Source organism: Mastigoproctus giganteus, chromosome 7 (genome assembly GCF_048544385.1).
Source record: "Mastigoproctus giganteus isolate SK-2022 chromosome 7, ASM4854438v1, whole genome shotgun sequence".
NCBI lineage: Eukaryota > Metazoa > Arthropoda > Arachnida > Uropygi > Thelyphonidae > Mastigoproctus > Mastigoproctus giganteus.
This window is the reverse complement of record NC_143581.1, coordinates 8,605,315-8,627,735: the sequence shown is the minus strand read 5'-3', so window position 1 is coordinate 8,627,735 and position 22,421 is coordinate 8,605,315. Positions and strand designations below refer to the sequence as shown.

The 22,421-nt window shown below is 36.7% G+C and overlaps 1 protein-coding gene across 1 annotated transcript in view; it reads right to left on the bottom strand.

Annotated features, from left to right (window-relative positions):
- The window catches only part of LOC150082473 (ubiquitin-conjugating enzyme E2 variant 2-like), a 93,096-nt gene that overhangs the window by 37,761 nt on the left and 32,914 nt on the right, over positions 1 to 22,421 (bottom strand). The window contains exon 2 of the mRNA XM_090378639.1: positions 5,106 to 5,254. Within this exon, the coding sequence (XP_090234765.1) occupies positions 5,106 to 5,254 (149 nt within the window). The remainder of the gene's footprint in view (positions 1 to 5,105; positions 5,255 to 22,421) is intronic.

The window sequence follows — 22,421 nt, the reverse complement described above, 5'->3', positions numbered from 1 at the left end:
TAAACTGTTAACAAAACTTTAACCACTAGTGAAGTTAAATTTAAGCTACTGAACAGAAGTTACAAAGTTCCTGCCAAAAACACTGATAATGAAGGTCATCTGAATATTAAGCTGTAGCTTTATAAAAACTAAGTACAAAAATAAATGACTGTGAAATGATTGTGTAAAAAAAAATATGAGATATGTTAAAAGAAGTAACTGGATTGCTATGATATAGTGACAATAATCACATACAAGGGTGGACAAATTAATTCTCTTTGAAATGGCATAGTGAGGTGATGTGCTTAGCCCATTGACTTTCTCACTCCTTGGAAGCACTTCTGGAAAGCTGATTTTGAAATCACCAAAAGCTGAGATATCATAATACAGTATATAGTTTGTATATCATCAAAATGACATCCTTTGTGAGGGGGGGGGGGTCCCCCACTCCCAATCTGGGAAACAAAAGTGTCACATGGAGCTACATATGATGCATTAGAGGTTGCTGGACTTCAGTGATTCCATTTTTGGCCAAAAAAAAAATTATGCAAGTAGCAATGCATGGGATGGTACATTATCATGGGATTGGCAAACCCAGGGTCCTGAGCTGGATATCATCATTCTTCTCTTTCTTGGTGATTCCTTACTTCTCTCTCCCTCTCTCTCCTTTCTTTCTTTCTCAGGGGGTAACTCGGGATTTTTTTTTTGGCTGGTGCAGCATAAGCCTCAGGCTTCCTTGTACCATATGGCTAATAATAATAACGGTGAATCCACTTTTCCCAGTTACTTTCTTCAAAATACATCAGGAAAGTATTTCAGAAGTTGAACATTGAACTCTATTAATTGCTTGTCTCTCGTAAGTGCATTCATGGTGGACAATACCCTCACGGTCAAAAATTGCTAGTAATATGGCTTTCATTTTTCTGCACACTAGCTGTGGTGTTTTTTTTTTTTTTTTTTTTAATTTAAAACTTGGGTATGACCCACTAGATCCTCATCCCAACATACAATTTTAAGAAGATCAAGTGTTTCATTGGGGTTTTCTGATTTTTACCAGTGAACTCCAATGTTTTGAAATATGATGAAATGTGGAAACAAATCTTCATTAGTGGTTGACAATAACAGACTACTACAAGCAACTTCGCAGCTTCTTGCATGGGTATAAGGATAAGACGTATAAATACATTACACTTGATTGCAGTATACTGTGTTGGCTCAACCTTGAACAATGAGTGCATAATGTAGATTCTTTCTGAACAGATGTCATAAAATTTCAAAGAATGTAAATTCCTAAATTACTTTCCTTAAATTTAATAAGGAAGTTTCATTACTAAGATATGTTATTAAATGCACTTTAATTATATCTCAATGCACAAATTGATGTATTAGCATAATGACAAAATTATGTGTTTTCACATAATGATACACAATCTAAATAAGAGTTCACAAAGCTCAATAATTCTAGTTTAGTTAATACTGCTTTAATTGGCGCCTCTGTAGCCAGGTGGGAAGGAGCAGCAGTGCGTAACACACGCTTCTTGATTAGACCGGGGTTCAATCCCGTCACCACCAAATACGGAGGATGCGGAAAGGTCAGGGAATGACCACCGCATATTCCTGGAGCAATATGGCCCTAGTTGCTAATGCTCCTAAAAACCAAAAAATAACATAACTGCTTTAATTTTGGTGCAGGATGGTTGAAGAGCCAATATTCCTGAGTCAATCTTGCAGCAGAGAATTATGTAAGATTTTCATACACTGATTCCACTGTAAAATAAATTTAAATATTCATAAAAATATCAAGCATCTGTAGATTGAATATCACTGCTGTACAGAAATACAATAGTCTCACAATTCAACAGGGTCAAACATGGATGAAATGAGCCTTCCTTCGAAGTTAGATTAGCAGATGAAGCACATTATCTTTACTGTATCTCTTTCTTCTGTTTATTATACAATTTCTAACCAATAAAAAGAAGAGGCAAGCACGATGACTGCTTGATGGGCATCTAACCAAACGATCAACAATTGCGGCAAACTTCTCTGTAACTGTTTAGACAGCCGTATTCATTACTTTCTCTATTTTTTTTACATATTACATGCCATATAATCTTTTAATATTTTATTAAATGAAACAGACAAGTGTGTAACACACTAAAAGCTTCCAATAGTTACAAGAGAACTTCATGCCTACTTTCTGCTTTCCAGAGATGTCCAGAAAGTGCATTTGGGTAAAGATAGACAAGGTAGTTCCCAGAAAAATCTGGGAACTACCTTGTCTTGAATCCCAAGGATGAAAGATAACTGGATCTGATACTTATACATGGAATGCATTATGCTATAAACTGTACTTCGCATGCAACATATGCATTTTTGACAATGCAATGTAATCAGTTTGATATACACTGAAGTTGATAATCACAGCAGTTAATTCAAGTAAATGCAAAGATTTTGCAATATACATATTAATTTTAAATATAAGAAGGCACTTACCTTTGTTTTTTTTTTTTCAAGGAACTGCTTGTAGACAATACACAATAAGATTACTTAAACTCATTAATTTTTGTAATCAAGAAAAAGTTACCTCACAATTCCATCTAAAACAACGAAAATTAATATTGTGTTGGCAAATCAGATGCAATAAAACAGTTACAATTAAGTAGTAAACTCTACTGGCCATAGCTATGCTTATGCCCACTGATGTAAGCATGGTTACAGGGAAATATCTCATACTGCATATATACACTGGTGTTCAAAGAAAGTGCATCACCCTTTAAAATTGTAATTGTCGTCTGAATAACTTAAGTACATGGCAATATTTCTTACAGATTGCTTCAGATAAGATTGACACATGCAGGTGATGACGTAATATCGCATCAGCTGCTACTTTCAGATATATAAGCACGCTCTGCAAGAGTCGCAGTCATTCCTTGCTTGTGTCAGGATGGCGAGTTACGTACAGTTGACGCCACGAAGAAAGAGTGCTATTGTTGCTTTATGTGAGGAAGGATGTTCTTTCCATCATTGCTTATAGTGTCTTGAAATCAGTCGACAGTGAGTAGATTTCTTTCCAAACTGAAGAATACTGGTTCTGCTGATAGGAAAAAAAGGAACCGGATGCAAACGAGTCTCTACGGCAAAACAGGACCACATTTTGAAGCGCTTATGCCTTAAAAACCGTAAAGCTTCTCCATCTGAGCTGAAAACAGAATGGGAAGAACATACAAGAGTGGTAGAAAGTGCAGTAACAGTCATAAGACGCCTCTTCAAAAATGGACTTGTAGCCCTAAGAAACCCCTCCTCACACAAAGAAATGAAAAAGGCCCGATTAATTTGGCGTAAGGAGCACGTCAAATGGACCACCGAGCAGTGGAAGTCAGTCATTTTCTCGGATGAGAATAAATTCAACCTGCATGGCTCTGATGGGAGACAAACGATTCGCCGTAGATGTGTTGAAGAATACCACCCAGACTGTATGGTGTCCACAGTGAAATTCCCCACCAGCCAAATGATATAGGGATGCATTTCGTATCGCGGAGTAGGTCACCTGCAGTTTATAAAAGGTTCTGCAAATGCCAATGGATACCTGGTTATATTGGAAGGCAAACTGCTGCAAACCATTAGAGACCATTTAAACCTGCCAAGTAACTGCAACTTTCAGGACGACTCTGCTCCTTGTCATCGGGCGAAAAGTGTAAGTAGGCACTTCTGTAGTTACTTTAGCTTCATTTCTGAATTAGAGGCTCGACAGTAATGTGTTTACATTTGTTACAGGAGAAAAAATAGTTGGAAGAACAGTCCAACAACTCTTAGCTGACCAAGAAACAGCCCGGACCTGAATCCTATAGAGAACTGTTGGCATCTGTGGAATCTTCAGTTGCCAGAAAGAAACCAAAGACCCTTCGTGAACTTCAGGAAGCCATAATTCGTGTTTGGAACCACAAACTATCAGCTGATAATCTTCAGAAATTGATCTTGTCAATGCCTCGACGGTGTGCTGCTGTCATCAAAGCCAGAGCCGGTTCAACTAAATATTAGTTTACACCTGGTGAACTTTTAATTTTGTTTTCCATTTAAAATGATAAACTGAAGCAAATTGAGGGCTTCTGATAACATTTCCTATTCTTAGCTACCCTTGTTAGGGTAGCTAAGAATAGGAACAGGTGCATGTATACTTGCACTTCATTTTGGAATATTTTGAGAGCACCTGTCAAATATGTACACCAATGCAAGGAGTTTGGTAAATAAATTTGATGAATTTGAGGTGTTGGTCAAAACATCAAAGGTAGATATTGTTGGGATATCAGAGACGTGGTGTCACAAAGATATAAGGAATGCAGAAATGGAATTTGGCAAGTACAATGTGTACAGGAAGGAGAGACAGGATAGGAAGGGAGGAGGGGTTATGCTATTAGTTAAGAAATACATAAAATCCAAGGAAGTACAGCCAGTTGACATGGGTGGGTGGACAGTGCAGTGTCGAGTCAGTTTGGTGTGACATAAGCACTGGGAAATCAAAATTGAGTACGAGAGTAGGAGTGTGTTATAGGACTAATGACTCTGATGAGTATAATAAACAACTGTACAGGGAAATAGTGGGCCAGTAAATCAGAGTCTTATAATGGGGGATTTAATTTCCCAGATACTAACTGGAATTGGTGGGTTGGTCACTCACACACTTGCAAAGCTTTTGTGGATTTATTGGATGATTGTTTTCTATAGCAGAATGTTTGGGAGGCAACTAGAGGGAGTAATATAAAGGTTGCAAATGCTCATTTTGGAATATTTTGAGAGCACCTGTGAAATATTACTTAGCTTTGCCTTAACTATTAATAAATATCTTTTGTGTATATATTTCTATTTGTGATGCTAGTCATTAATGTAACATACCATCATGAAAAAGGGTTAGAAATGTGAAATTCCTAGGTGATGCACTTTCTTTGAACACCTGTGTGTGTGTGCGTGTGCGTGCGTGCGTGTGTGTGTGTGTGTGTGTGTGTGTGTGTGTGTGTGTGTGTGTGTGTGTGTGTGTGTGTGTGTGTGTAGAACTGACTTGAAAATAATTAGGATACAGCAATGTTTTGTGTATCCAAAATAATAAAAAAAAAAATAAAATAAGTGCTTACCCTAGGTGGTCCAATTATCATTCCTGTCCAGTGAGTTAAAGTCATATCACTATCATCCTCCAGACCCCAGCTGATGGTTCCATCGCCAACTCCTTTTTGGCCTTGCTCCAATTCTTCCAAAAGCCGAAAGTTGCGAGGAATGACTACACCTAAAACAAACATATAAATAAGAATTAATACTTACTCATGAGAACAAATACTTAAAAAAAAAAAAAAAAAAATTAGTGTAACGATTATAAAAAAAAAGGGTTTGACACTACTCCTCTAGAGGCAAAGGTACACTTCAATGGCAATTAAACAACTTATGGATGTTACACCTGCAAGAATTCTTCCCCATTCTCAGTCCACAGCAGTTCCCACCTAAGAAATGGATGACTTTTACTGCAGGGTATGAAGGAAAAGGCCCTGAGCCTGATGTTGAGCCTAGTGTGCTTGATGATGGGATACACAGCGATGCACTTGTTAAAATGTCACCAAACTGCAGCTTATTACAGCAATTAACAGTATGCCCACAACATGTACTATGGGAGTGGATGAAATCCCTCAGTTCATGAGCCCATTTATTATCAACTTATTCATAATATTCAATGTCATAATTCATGAAGAATTCTTCCCATCTCTTTGGAATGTCTACACCATAAGGCAACTACCAAAGACTACTACATCCACTGAGACTAAGCATTCAAAGCCAATCTCTCTCGGTCCTCGTGCCTTCTTGTTAGAGAAAACAATACTTGCAAATACATTATACAATTCCAGACAGATCAACAATCAGTAACCTTTAAATGACAAATAACATCAGGGCATTCAAAGAAAAGTCTGAAGTAATGATAACTTACCTAGATTTGGAGGTAGCCTTTGATATTGCTAATATTCCAGCACTCTGAAAACATCATAATAATAGGAGAAATATTCAGGTTCCTAAGGTGCTATTAATCAACAGAATCATTATGCTCATTGTCAGCAAACCTATCAGAGAAACATTAATGCCAGAGTGCCACAAGGAGGCATTATATCAGGCCACCTATTTATAACAATAATTTTTCCTTTAGTGAATAACATGACCAACAATATCATACACAGATAATTTAAAACCCAACTTCCTGAATTCAATCATTACAGTGATGAGGCATGGGGTTTTCAGTACGACCACGCAACGAATCGACAAAATGCGGAGTGGAAGTTGGCAAACTCTCCCAAAGCCAAAAACGTTCGTCAAGAAAGGTCAAAAATCAAAATCATGCTCATCATGTTCTACGATAACAATGGAATTGTACACAAAGTTTTTGCCAATGACCAGTGTTATTGCTGCCTACTATCCGAGCGTTTTGAAAAGTTTGCTGCAGAGAATCCTTTGCATGCGGCCTCAGTATGGAGAAGACAGCAGTTGATTACTCCTGTATGACAACGCACCAAGCTGCAAGGCTCTCACTATTCAGGAGTTTTTGACTAGCAAAAGTCTGCATACTGTCGCACCCACCATATTCACCAGATTTAGTCCTGGCAACTTCATTTTGTTCTTGAAGCTCAAGGCACCACTGAAAGGCTGTTATTTATTTTCATGACATCGACGACACTCAGCAGTGATGAGAACACCGAACAGTACACCAGTCACAGCATTCCACCAGCCGTTCTAGTCGCTTTGTAATCATTGCATGCAGTGTGTGGAAGTGGGAGGAAGTTACTTTAAATGCTCATATAAATGAGTAAACTTTAAATAAATTTAGTTTACTCATACATGAGCATCAATTTTTTCCCCCTAGCATCACACTTGTTTTTTGATTGCTAAACTGTGTATGTGATCGCATCTAGAAATCTGAGTATCCTCGAAGATAAGCATAGGAGCAGAAGAATCCTTTTTGCACGACATAAGATAGGACTGCGTTTTAGAAGGATTGAAATTAACTAAATTATCTTTGTCCCACTGAAGAATTACCTGAAGCTCAGCATTTAAGGAATTGGTAAAGGACAGTCGAGATGCTGATTGTGCAAGGCAAGATTTTTCAAACTGGAAGGTGGAATGCAATGTGCCTTCATTGGTAAAACTATGGATAGGATTTCCAGTCAATGGAAAGTCATTAATATACAAGAGGAAAAGGGTGGGAAAAGAAATTAACCTTGTGGAACATGAGCATTAGTGGAGAAGGTAGAAGACAGAGCCATCTACCATCACCAGGAGTGAGTGGTGAGAGAAGAAACTAGATACCCAAATGAAGAGTAATATTTAATTTTTTTTAAATTTTGTATTTTAAAACAAAGCTAGAAATTACATGAAATGATTTAGGTAATCTGCTTATAACTTTACATTTCAGACACATTCAATTACCAAATAACAGAAGTTAAAAACTTCTATACTATACTCAAGAAGTAATTACCAAAATTTTAACCCTGTATGCCCACAAAATTTTAACCCTGTATGCCCTGTGATGGGTAGCTATAAGGTGGTACTTGTATAGCAATTCCTGTTTGCAACGGGGGATAGATGTGGATATTGGTTAACCTGTCAACGTGAAATTTGGAATTTGCATATGTGCAAATGCAGGTAACATAAATATTTCTAGCTTCACTTTATATTTCATTAATTTGATCAATGAAAACCAAACCTTATCAAATTTCAATAATTAAAAACATAACAATATTACAATAATAATAGTGGGGGAAAATATGTCAACAGTGTTTTGTTTAATACATTCACACATGAGTTATTCAAGGAGGAGAGGGCCAGATGTTTATCAAACTAACAGGGAGTTAATGATTTTTGTAATAACTGAGAATAAAGTGGAGAAGAAATTGTTGAAGTTAAACATAAGAAAGGCACATTTCTTATGTTAAACTTGAACAATTCAACAATTGGGTAGATGGGATCTATCCAGTTATATTAAAGGAGGTAGCAAAAGAAATAAGCAAACACTTAGCCATAATTACGAGAGCATTCTTGGACTCGGGGGTCAAAGGGTGACACGAGTAATTACAGACCTGCTACTTTGACTTCTGTTCCAGGGAAAATAATGGAGTCATTAGTTAAAGAAGCATTGCAGGATCATCTGGAATAGACAGCAGTAATAATAAAGACACAGCATGGGTTTGTCAAGGGGAAGTCTTGTCTGACCAATGTCATTGGATACTATGATATGGTCACAAAGGAACCGGATGCAAAAAATAATTTTTGATATCATATAATTAGATTCCAGGAAAGCTTTTGATACTGTTACACATGGAAGACTACTGTACAAATTGGAGCAGTATGACATTAAGGGCAAGTTGCTACAATGGATAAAAGTTTGGTTGAGTGGGAGAAGACAGAGTGGTAATCAATGGGTACTGTTCTACATGGACTAATTTTATTAGTGGTGTCCCTCAGGGTTTGGTGTTGGGCCCATTGTTGTTTTGTATATTTATCAATGTTATTGATGAAGGTATATCAAGTTTAATGTCAAAGTTTACAGATGATACAAAGGTTGGCAGGGTTGTTAATAACAGTAATGACAGTATGCTGCTGCAATAGGATCTGGAAAAGTTGAGTAGATGGGCTGAGAAGTGGCAACTGAAGTTTAACATTGACAAATGCAAAGTACTGCATATGGGAAGCAGTAACCACAGAAAAATGTACCAACTGTGTGGTGTTACACTCAGGGTTGTGGAGAATGAAAGAGACCTGGGGGTATTTGTGCAGTCACATGAAGTTTTCTGAGCAGTGCAGACAGGCTGCCAGAGTAAGTCATGGTGTCTTGGCAATAATATACAGGAATTCTGCAAGCAGGGTTAAGGAGGTGATTATCACCTTGTATAAGGCAATGGTCAGGCCACACCTTGAGTACTGCATACAGGTCTGGAAGCCTCATTTTAAGAAGGATGTAGAGTTGTTGGAGCGAGTACAGAGGACAACAAGACTGGTGAAGGGGACAAAGGGATGCTCTTACAAAGAAAGGCCTAAGTTCTGCAAATTGCAACTTCTGGAGACTAGGTACCTGCAAGGCAATCTGATTGAGGTGTATAAGGCTTTGAATGGATTGAGCAGGCTCAATGCTGATGGGATTCTTCCTCTTGTTCAGATTACAAACCTGAGGGGGCATAGATTCAAACTGAGGAAAGAAAGTTGTAGAATAGATGTGCGGAAGTTTGCCTTTGGAAGTTGATAGCTTAAATAAATTCAAGGCAGAACTAGACAAACATTTGGAATGAATGGATCAGTGAAATGGGAAGGATTTTTTTTGGCTAATGCTGTATAAGCTTGCTTTCTTGCATCATGTGCGTCTACTAATGCTAATCTCGTGACGTCAATAACACTAGATGAAAGTACATTATTTGAATGTGTAACAATCAGAGATCAGATTTTCTATTAAAAAAAAATTGTAGAATAGGCAACTGGAACATTTTTTTTTTCAAATTCCCAAAAATCAAATCTGCTGCTAAACTTGTACAATCATGTAAAAGATTTTGCTAAAGATGGAAGTATTGTCTTCTGTGTAGTTTGTGAAAAGAACATGGCATACAAAAAAAAAAAAAAAAAAAAAAAGCCAAATCAATTACTTTTAACCAAGCCACATATCTTAAGAGAAAAAAATTATTTTTCAACAAATTAAGCAACCCAGTTTTTACAAAATTTTTAAAAAAATACTGCATAAACTAGAATGTTACAGATGAATCTACCTTGAGAAAGAATTATCTTAATGGTATTTATAATTATATTTGTGAAATTCAAGTTATTGGAGAAGTGGATCTGGATGTCTACTGATGAAATGGCATATGCACGTGGCCATTATACTACACATTTGATATATGGGGAATTAGAAAACATTCTCATCCACACATGCTTCCTTGTAATAAAACATTCTCATAAACACATGCTTTCTTGTAATAAAACATTCTCATAAACACATGCTTTCTTGTAATAAAACATAAATCCTCCATAACTGCTGTGAATGATTTAGGTAGTAAATACTTCCAACACCTAGCATAATACCACTATTTTGCTTATTGGAAGCTTGAAGTGGTGAAACCCATGTTTATAGTCTCTGCAGCAAAGTGCCACTAGCCCCAAATCTCTTCTATCATGTGGTACGAGTGATGTCTTTTGAGGTTGTAATGGCCATCACAGCGAGATTCAATTTTCCTTACATTTTGAGAGTACAATTTAAAGCAGTTTTCACAAATATTATACACAAAATATGCAATGTTTTTTTTTTAAACACACTTATCTTAAAGAGAATCCTATAATCCAAAGTTATTCCAAATACAGTTCATCCTGCTATATGCACCCTCTTAGAGTGTGCATTTCAAGTTAAATACACATTTATTAGACACCTTATTTGCCATAATGTGCACGAAAATTCAAAGTTATGCAAAAAAAAAAACCCCATGCACCACTGTGTTACTTTTTGTGACAAGCATCATTTCAGTTGATGGTTGTCTCTGAGAGTGCGTTGCATATTTTGATTTGTTATACGTGTGGGTGTAAAAATTTATATAGAGGTTTCTTATATATACATATTCTAACTGCAAATAATGAGTACAAAACAGAAGATGACAGTGTTTCAAAAAATAGAAAGCATTAAATATTGAAATAAAAATGGAAGTTTTGGCAAAAATGGTTTTTGACATGGATCCAGATATCGAAACAAGCTGCATGTTCAAAAGAAAATTGTATGATCTATGAGTGATTACGGAATTATTTTAGAAAAGACAACAAACCCAACTAGGCAACTGACCTTAATATTCATTCTTTAAAAAAAACCCAGTCCAACAGAGAACGATTCCTTTCCTTCTTCCAACTGAAAACTTAGTCATCAAAAATGAAACAATATTGCTCATGTATGTTTTTTTTCAATAAAATTTTATTTAATAAGTTTTGAATTTTAATGCATTACATGGCAATCACAGCACAATATGTATTGATAAAAATAAGTCTGAAAATGAATAATATTGATATTTTACAGATTTTGTGGAACCTTGTCATTGCTATCAGAGATAAGATGCTGATTATCCCATTGTATAAGGTCCAGCCACATTCTAGGAAAGATGTAAGGCTGCTGAAACGAATACAAAGATGGGCAACAAAGACTGGTGAGCAGAACAAAGGGGTGCCTTACCAAGAAAGGTCTCAGTACTGCAAACTACAAGTTCTGGAGACTGGGCACCTGCGAGGTGATCTGACTGAGATGTTTAAGGCTTTGAATGGATTGAGCAAGCTCAATGCTGATGGGATTCTTCCTCTTGCTCAGACCACACACATGAGAGTACACAAATTCAAGGAAGGATGGTTGCAGAATAGATAAACTATTGGAGGTAATGAATAGGTGAAATGGGATGTGTTTTTTTTTTTTTTTTGGCTGATGCTGTATAAGCTTGTTTCTTGCATCATTTGCCACTAGAATGCTATAGCATGCATTTCTACTCTGTGCCATTTCTTCCAAACATATAATATGCATCAAGCAGGATGAGCTGTATTTAGAAAAGGGTTATTTCATCGGGCCCATCCCCAAATTCAGAAATCCAAAGACACACAAATATTACAGCCTTGAGACCCTCATATGATGTAGGTCTGGAGGATAGTCTTCCGATATAGATAGTCCACAGATATGATGCCTATGTTAAAAATAGTGCATCATATCTGCATACGGTTATTTCTGGCAGATAACACCAATCATCTCTTACTAAGTGGCTGCCTTATATGCTGACCACCCATGCATAGCATAACTTATTTACAAGAGAACTTCATAACTTATTTACATGAGAACTTCATGCCTACTTTCTGCTTTCCAGAGATGTCCAGAAAGTGCATTTGGGTAAAGATAGAAAAGGGTATAGTTATTGCTAATATAAACAGAAAAATCTGGAAACTACCTCGTCTTGAATCCCAAGCATGAACGATAACTGAATTTGATACTTATACATGGAATGCATTATGCTATAAACTGTACTTCTAGAATATCAGGTAGCCCCCTCAAAGTTTTGAAGTCCATACTTTAGTCCAGATTTGCAATAATCTCTCATAACCACCTCCAGGTCTTCTGTTTGCAACTCTCCAGAGCCAAATATCTTTGGCACCAATAATTTTGCATCTTATGCGGATGACCCTAAGATGTACATTAATTCAGATGATACAGAAGACAGCAAATGAATAAACAGAGTGGCAAACACAACCAATCTAAATATTGAGAAATACCTTCAATAAATAGGCCCCAAACTCAATCAGGGAAAATCTGCACATGTACAAAGGGTACTAGGAAAGTTTTGCAATACAGCTTTGTTTATTTAATTTTTTCAAAGTAATTTCCTCTACATTCAATACACCTCTCCATCCTCCGAAACCAATCTTTAAACCAGTTCTGCCAAGTTTCACTAGGGAGTAAAGCACACTAGTTGTCCCAAGCCCGTAGAAGGTCCTCATCACTGGAAAACCGCCTCCCTTTTAGCTTCATTTTCACATGCGGGAACAGTGCAAAGTCGCAGGGAGCAAGGTCTGGACTGTAGGGAGGGTGCTCGAGAAGTTTCAGTCCTGTCGTGGTCAAATATTCGGTGCAGGCTTTGGCGCGGTGAGCTGGAGCATTTTCGTGATGGAGGTACCAGGTGTCCATTCTTGACTTTGGCCGCAGGTTCTTCATAGATCCAATGACTTTAGGCAGGCATTGTTCAGTATACCACTTAGCTGTGACTGTCTTCTGCGTGTCCAAAACGACACGTTCCACAATTCCACTCGATTTGAAAAATACAGCTATCATTTTCTTCTTTACAGATCGGGATTTTCTGACAATTACGGGTGTGTCGTCATCATCAAAGACCCAAACTTTGTTTTGAGCCTTGGTCGGCATATCGTAATAGTACAGCCAAGTCTCGTCACCTGTCACGATGTTGTTCACATACCGAGATTGTCCCTTATCAAACTTTTTTAACATCTCCTGGCACCAAGTCACACGTCGTGTCATCTGCTCTTCAGTCAGTTGATGCGGCACCCAGAGAGAACAAAGTTTCTTCACGTGCAAATGATCTTGCAGAATCGAACGAATTGCTGGTGCATTTAGGCCCAAAGTATCCTCTATCTGTTGGTAGGTCACTCGCCTGTTTTCGTCAAGCATTTTCCTCACAGCAGTAACGTTTTCCTCCGTAACTGACGTTCGTGGCCTTCCCGGCCTCTCAGAATCCTCCAGAGTGAAATTTCCCCTTTGGAATTCTCTATACCACCTGAATATCGTTGTACGATGTGGACAATCATCATCTAGTGCAAGAGTCATTTCTTCTAAGCACTGGTCTATGGTTAAACCACGCACGAAATTATACCGCAAAACTGTCCTTATCTCATTTCGTGACCACGATGCCATCGCAAGCACTTTACACTCTCACTACTAATGAATAACTGAGCCCATCGACTTGGCGTGGCGGCTACTATGCACGTATGAACATGTCTCGACATGCAGCAACAAGCAGCTTCCTGTAATTCATTGGTGCGTCATATTGCAAAACTTTCCTAGTACCCTTTGTAGTATTCACAAAAAAAAAAAAAAAAAAAAGAAGAAAGTGGCAAAGTAAAGTGGAAGAATAAAGAGGTGAAACAGCACAGAAATGGAAACAATAGGAAATTTTGGAATTGGTGGAAGAAATGAAAGAGGTGAAAGACTTGTGGAATTTGCAGAATCTCAAAGATTGTCAGTAATGAACACTTTTTTTCAAGAAAAGGGGAAACAGAAAGTGGACATGGAAGAGCCCAAATGGATTAACAACTAATGAAATTGACTTCATCCTCACTAATGGAAAATATATTGTGAACAATGTTACTGTCCTGAACAATGATAAGATGCACACTTGATATAGATGTAAGAAAATAATGGAAAAAAACTGACTCGAGTAAATAATACAGAGGTCTTTGAGATAACAGGAAAGAAGAAAAAACAGTATGTACTAGATTAAGAAATTGTGGAAGTTTGAGCTTCCACAAACCTTTCAGGACCAAGATATCAATAAGGAATAAAACTTTCTGAAAATGATAAAGCCCAAGAAAGCTATAGGTAAAAAGAAATCCAAAGAAGAAAAAATTAGTCAAGAAACATGTCTTGTGATGAACCAAAGATGACAAATGAAGACCAAGATAAACAATGACAAGGACAAATTAAGTACACTGTTATACCTGCAGTCATGAGCAAGCCACATGCTACATATGATACTGAATCTGAAGAATAGTGATGGTGTACTTATTTTTTTTTACTTATAAAATAGCAGAAGTATACTATAAAATATTATATAAGGAGCAAGGGAATGATGCCAGCAGTGGGGAAGATAAATCACAAATTAGCAACACATACAACATACCTGATATCCTTCCTGACAAGGTAGAACATGCATTGAAGAAAATGAAGAATCGAAAAGTCCCAAGTGAAGATGAAGTTACCGTAGAGTTATTAATATTAGGAGGAAGAGATATGACACAGAAACTGGCAAGACTCTTTGTAAACTACATTAGGAAAGGCGTGATGCCTAAGGAGTGGAATAATGCAATCATAATTTTGCTGCATAAGAAAGGAGATAAATCAGAAATTGGAAATTATAGAACAATTAGCTTGTTGTCCCACATCTACAAGTTGTTCACAACGGTCATTACTAACAGATTAGAAAGAATACTTGATGAAAATCAACCAAAAGAGCAAGCTGGATTTAGGACAGAATTCTCAACTATGGATCACCTTCACGTAATATCACAGCTAATGGAGAAAGCAAATAAATATAAAATGCCATTATACTTAGCATTTGTGGATTATGAAAAGGCAGACATTCCATACATTATGATTTTGAAGAAAATATATGAGAACACCACCTCCTTTATTAGACTAGACAAAGACAGTAGCAAATATAAAATTTAGAAAGGAATTTGACAAGGAGACACAATATCTCCGAAGTTGTTTACTGCTGCCCATGAAAAAGCTTTCAGAAGATTGGACTAATTGCAGAAAGGTGTCAACTAAACTATTTATGGTTTGCAGATGACATTATGATCGTAAGCCATGATGCTAAAGAATTAGAGGAAAATCTTAATCTTAAAAAGCAAAGGATGGAATGAATTATATTAGGAATCAGACTGTTAGATAAGAAGAGAAACACATGGATTAGGCAGCAAACTCAAGTAAAGAACGTTCTTATCAAAACTAAAGAACTGAAATGGACTTGGGCAGGACACAGCTCGAAGACATAATGACAGATGGACTAAGAAAATAACAGAATGGTATCCAAGAGGAGCTAAAAGAAAACCTGGAAGTCAACAATGGAGACGGACAGATGAAATTCAAGAGTTTGTGGGCAGTAAATGGATGGCTATTGCACAAAACAATTGAAAAGTTGCTGGAGAAGCCTTCATCCGGCAGTGGATTGAGAATGATGATTCTCAATGCTTTTGGTATAAACCAATCAATCAGTTTCAACATGAAAAAGTATTGCTTACCTACTACATAATAAATATAATAAAAATAAAATCTAAATCTAGACACTCAATACTGTGCCCAGTTCCTGGGGTGGCCAAACAGTATAGAATATATTCACAATGACAGCAGTTAAAAAAAAAAAAAAACATAACGTAAACAGACAATTTTCATTCTCCAATATTAAGGATATGTAGCATGTGGAATAAGTATCAATATTTGCCATTTAACTTTTTTATTACCTTTTTCCTTTCTGGTCAACAATTTTACCCTCATCTTTAATCCAACAGTAAGTACCTTACTGAATCTAGTTCATCATTTCTCAACTGGTGGTACACGGAAAAAGATTTGGTGGCATGTGAATAGCAGACAGTTGAAATTTTTAAATTTATGAAAAATAAACATTAAAAATTCCCCCTCTAAAGGTAAATAATTACATGTTTTACCTATCTTTTTTCAATCTAACAGGAGTTCAGAAATCATGTGTTGATTTTCAAATATTTTGTTTGTTCAACCTCTGAGCGGATAGCTATATATTTCTCGGAAAGCTTAAAATCGCGACAGTCTTAGTTCATTTTGTTTTCTATTCCTTCCTGGAAAACTCTTACACAGCAGTGTTGCTTTAGTAAGTTACTGTGCAGCATTGAGGATTTAGTAAAGGTCTGAGTAAGAATTCAGTAAAACAACTGCAAATGAAATATTTTAAAAATTGGACAATTTTATGATGGAACACACTATTCTTTGGAAGAACTGCATTGGTGTGTGTGTGTGTACTGATGGAGCTCAGGCATTAATAGGAAAGTATAGCAGCATTGTAGCTACAATAAAGAAAGTCACTCTTGAAGCTAAGTTCATTCACTGTGAAGCCTTGGTTGCAAAAGCAATACCCCGAAGAACTAAAAACTATTTTAGATCAGTCAGTTAAGATTTTTAATTTTATTAAATCACGTGCATTAAATTTGCAATTGTTAAAATTTTTATGCCAAGAGATGGGGAGTGACCACGAAAACTACCACTGCACAGCGAGGTTAGATGGTTGTCCAGAGGTAAAGTTTTAAATCGTCTTTTTGAACTTCGATCAGAAGAGCAAGTTTTCCTTTGCAATTAAAAATGTGAATTAAAAGACTATTTCTTTGATGAATTATGGTTGGCTAGATTAGCATATTTAGCTGATATTTTTAGAAGACAATGATTTGAATTTAATTTTACATGGACCAAATGTGACTCTTTTCACTGTTAGTGACAAAGTAAAGGCAACATTAAAAAAACTTGAGTTAATCATCAAAGACTTGAATAAAAAGGTATTCAGTTTCATACCAAGTTTAGAAAATTTTATAGGAGAAAATAATTTAACACTGAGACATGAATTAGTATCAAATATAAAAAGTCATTGTTTTCAGTTAATACATAATTTCAAATTGTATTTCCCAGAAGGTTATGAAAAAGAAAACTCAATCAACAATCCATTTTCTTCAGATTACACCAGAATATCTTTCTTCTGAAGTAAAAGGGAAACTTTTAGTAATTTTTTGTGACAGAAATTTAATGGATGATTTCAAAAACAACACTTTAATCAACTTTTGGATTAGCATAGGAAAGATTTTAAAGAAATTTAAAAAAAAGCAATAAAATTTAATGCCATTTTGTTTGACATATTTATGTGAAACAGGATTTTCTTTTATCTTTTACAAATGTAAAACAAGACTCACTTGGGAGCCAAATTTACATTTGAAATTAAGTAAAATAGAATCAGATATAAAGAAACTAATTACTGGTAAACAACATTAAGTAAATTATTTTTGTTAAATATTTGTTCAAGTTCTCCCTATTTATTGCATTTAATTGTTATTGATTACAATTAAATCACCATGTTAAAGTATTTTATGGTTTATTTTGTTTAATATCTATTATTTAGCTTGTTCAATTTTTGTATTAAAAATGAAATAAAAATATGTATAATTTATAACATAACCTTACCATGCGAATATTCTTGATTTTTCCTCTTAATACAAATACATATTTTAAAGAGCGGTACCAAAATTTTTCAATTTTGGTTTTGGTGGTACAAGTATTAAAAAAGGTTGAGAACGGCTGCTCTAGCTGTTAGTGGTGTACTAAGTATTCCAAAAACAGAAAAACTTAGAAATTTAAATATCTATTTACAGTCAATAATGGTGCAAGAAATTAAGCTTATACAGTATCAGGAAAAAAAAAAATTACCATTTCACCTGTCTATCCCCCTCTAACAGTTTGCTTAGTTCTTCAGAGTACTCACTTCCACAACACTAGATGGAACAACCTGTTCCAATAATCAATTATGTGCTGGCTGAAATCAAACCTCCACACATCTATAATGCAACCACCAATCCTCAATTTCAATTTAAGCCATCCCATGTGTGTACCATACAAAGCCTTAAAAAACTCAATCAGATCTCCTTACAGATGCCTAGCCTCCAGACATCGCAATTTGCAAAACTGAAGCATTTTTTTACTAGGAGCATCCTTCGTTCCCATCACTAATCTTGTTGCTCTTCACTGCATCCTTTCTAAAATGAAGCCTCCGGACTTGTTACGCAGACTCAAGATGTAGCCTAATCATTGCCTTATACACTACATAATCAATACCTTATAAGTGCTGTCAAAATTCCTGTATCATCACTGACAAAACTCCGGGAGCTGTCCTAGCAGCCCATCTGCACTACTCAGAGAACTTCATACCTGAGCACAATTATTTTTCATTCTCAACTACTTTGAGTGTGGTACTACATAGTTGGAATGTTATTCAGGGAATCCTGCTACCCACATGCAGTGGCTTACATCTGTCGATATTAAACTTCAAATGACACTTCTTCCATCTGCCTAATTGTTCTAGATCTACTTTGCAGTAGCCCACCCTAGTTACTCTCATTAATCACCTTGCCAACCTTCAATCATCTGCAAACTTAGACAATAAGACTGATATACCTTCATCAACATATCAATAAAAATAGAAAACAACACTAGGCCCAGATCTGAACCCTGGGGAACTCCACCAATAACAGTAGACAAAGAAGGACAGTGCCCACTGATAATCACTCTGTCTTCTCCCAGTCAATCATCTCTTTATCCATAGCAGTAACGTTCCTTTATTATTATTATTATTATTATTATCATTAGCCATATGGTGCAAGGAAGCCTGAGGCTTTTGCTGCACCAGCCAAAAAAAAAAAAAAAAAAAAATTCTAATTTACCCTAAGAGAGAGAGAAAGAAGTACAGTAAACCCCCGCTATTCGCGGGGGTTACGTTTCTGAGAAATGCCGCGAATACTGAAAATATGAATACTAAGTTATGGCTCCCATAGTAATAAAGGGGTTCCATTCCAAAGTATGAAATATACTGTATAAGAAAAACTAGTCCAAAATTTTGTCTATGTATGTATTATACTACCTTCATAATATGACTATATACATAGACAGTACATAGTGAAATGCAAGCATATGGCATCGAGATGAAAATAAGAAACAATTTAATATTAAAAATAATATTTATTAGAAATTTCAAACAAATCTTTCAATCCATCGCCTTTGCTATAGCTAAAAACTTACCCCGCCAGTGCCATCACCAGTTTCGCTAAAGTGTTGATAAAGGAGTTTTGCCTTTTTACGAATGATGACTGAACTTAACGGAATTTTATTTTGAGTTCGGGTTTCTATCCACAGATTTAAAGCCTTTTCCATTTTTTCTAATTTAACATCACGAGTTACAGAGCAAATTTTTGAAGCAATTAGCGCATTTTCACGGACGCTACGGTGGATTTTTTCTTCCAATTTTTTGATTGATAGTAACGTTGACTAGTTGAGTCAAGGGTACGATCAATGCTAGGAGTTTGGTAAATAAATTTGATGAATTTGAAGTATTGCTCAAAACATCAAAGGCAGATATTGTTGGGATATCAGAGACGTGATGTCACACAGATATAAGGAATGCAGAACTGGAATTTGTGGAGTACAATGTGTACAGAAAGGATAGACAGGATAGGAAGGGAGGAGGGGTTATGCTATTAGTTAAACACATAAAATCCAAGGAAGTGAAGCCAGTCAACATCGCTGGACAGTGCAGTGTCGAGTCAGTTTGGTGTGACATAAGCATTGGGAGATCAAAATTGAGAGTAGGAGTGTGCTATAGGCCTAATGACTCTGATGAGTATAATAAGAAACTGTACAGGGAAATAGAGTGGGCCAGTAAATCAGAGAGTATTATAATGGGGGATTTTAATTTCCCAGATATTGACTGGAATTTGGGGATTGGTCACTCACACACTAGCAAGGCTTTTGTGGATTTATTGGATGATTGTTTTCTACAGCAGCAGCATGTTCAGGAGGTATCTAGAGGGAGTAATAATCTTGATCTGATTATCAGTAGTGATTCTTCATGCATTAAGAATCTGCAGATAAAGGAACCACTAGGTGGCAGTGATCACAGTGTGCTGAAGTGGGATTTACTCAAAGAGGTAACTACCATCAAGGGTAAAGGGAAGGGTTTTTGCTTTCGTAAAGGCGACTACAATGGTCTGAGACAGTATTTAAATTCTATACAGTGGGACCAACTGATGATGTTACCAATAGAAAATTCAAAATGGGAAGCATTCAAAGAACTTATCTTGGAAGCTACTAGGCTTTACATACCAACTAAGAAATATTAGTTGGTATGTAAAGGAGGTCAGATGAACTAATGAAACATATGGCAGAGAAGGAAAATGCATGGGATACATATAAATTAATGGGTGACATGGAAGCCTATGATAGATATGTTGGTCTGTAACCAAGTCACAATGGAGATTAGACAGGCAAAGGATGCAAAGAAAAACAGAAACGAGTTCTTTACCTACGTAAACTCTAGAAGGAAGGGGATGAATCAGATTGGTACACTGGATATTGATGGTTCAACAGTTGAGGATCCTGCTCAGGTGGCTAACAAACAACGAGTATTTTGCATCTCCATTCACACGTGAAGAGTTATTCAGGAAGGGTAATGCCAGAGGTGAAGTAAACTCTGGCAGTGAGCTAGATGAATTTGTAATAACTGAGAGGAAAGTGGAGGATAAATTGTTGAGGATAAACATAAAAAAGGCACCCAGGGTGGATGGGATCAATCCAGTTATATTAAAGGAGGCAGCAAAGGGAGTAAGCAAACCCTTAGCCATAATTATGAGAGCTTCCTTGGACTCAGGGGAGGTACCCATAGACTGGAGATGTGCAAATGTGACCCCAATTCACAAAGGAGGATCAAAGGCTGACAAAAGTAATTATAGACCTGTGAGTTTAGCTTCTGTTCCAGGAAAATTAATGGAGGCACTGGTTAAAGAAGCACTGCAGGATCATCTAGACAAGACTTCAGTTAGAGCTCGGACACAGCACAGTTTTGTTAAGGAAAAGTCTTGCTGACCAATTTGATTGGATACTATGATGCAGTCACAAAAGAACTGGATGCAGGGAATAACTTTGATATTATATATTTGGATCTTAGAAAGGCTTTTGATACTGTTGCACATGGAAGACTGCTGCACAAATTGGAGAAGTGTGGCATTGGAGGCAAATTGCTGCTGTGGATAAAGGGGTGGTTGAGGGGGAGAAGACAGAGTGGTAATCAATGGCTGCTCATCGTGGACTAATGTTATTAGTGGAGTCCCTCAGGGTTCAGAGCTGGGTCCATTGTTGTTTTCTGTATTTATAAATGATATTGATGATGTTATATCAAGCTTAATGTCCAAGTTTGCAGACGATACAAAGGTTGGCAGGGTTGTTAAGGACACTACTGACGCTATGCTGCTGCAACAGGATCTGGAAAGGTTGATCAGATGGGCTGAGAAGTGGCAAATGAAGTTTAACATTGATAAATGTAAAGTACTACATATGGGAAATAGTAACCCCAGAGCAACGTATCAACTCTGTGATACTACACTTACAGTGGTAGAGAATGAAAAGGACCTGGGGGTAATTGTGCAGGCAGATATGAAGTTTTCTCAGAAGTGTATATGGGTTGCAAGAGTAGCTCATGGTGTCTTGTCAATGATATATAGGAATTTTTCTAGCAGGGATAAGAACGTGAATATTCCCTTTTATAAGGCAATGGTCAGGCCACACCTTGAGTACTGTATACAGGTCTGGAGGCCTCATTTCAAGAAGGATGTAGAGATGCTGGAACGAGTACAGAGAAGGGCAACAAGATTAGTGAATGGAACAAAGGGTTGCTCTTACGAAGAAAGGTTTAAGTTTTGCAAATTACAGTTTCTGGAGACTAGGCACCGGTGAGGTGATCTGATAGAGGTGTATAAAGCCTTGAATGGTTTGAGCATGCTCAATGCTGATGGGATTCTGCCTCTTGCTCAGAATAATCACTGAGAGGGCATAAATTCAAACTGAGGAGAGACAGACGTAGGATAGATGTGCGGAAATTTGCCTTTAGCCAGCGGGTAGTTGGTTGGTGGAACAGACTTCCATCCCTTGTTGTGGAAGTTGATAGCCTAAATAAATTTAAGGCTCAGCTGGACAGGTATTTCAAACGAACGGAGGGGTGAAATGGAAGTGGTTTTTTTTTTTTTTTTATTTTGGCTGATGCTGCATAACCTTGCTTTCTGGCATCATATGCCTCTACTAATGCTAACGACAAACAGCTGCTCCAATTTGAACAGCAGTCTTTTATAAAGAACAGTATGAAACACTTCTCTGAAATCTAAGTAGATGATATCAAAATTATCTTTTGCATCCAATTCCTTTGTTACTAAATCATAATATCCAATCACACTGGTCAGAGAGTATTACCCCCTTTAACAAATCCACGCTATGCTTGCAGTTGCAGTATACCTAGATGGTCTTGCATTACTTCTTAACACTTTCACTGTTGCCTTTCCAAGCACAGTTTTGAACCCTGGAT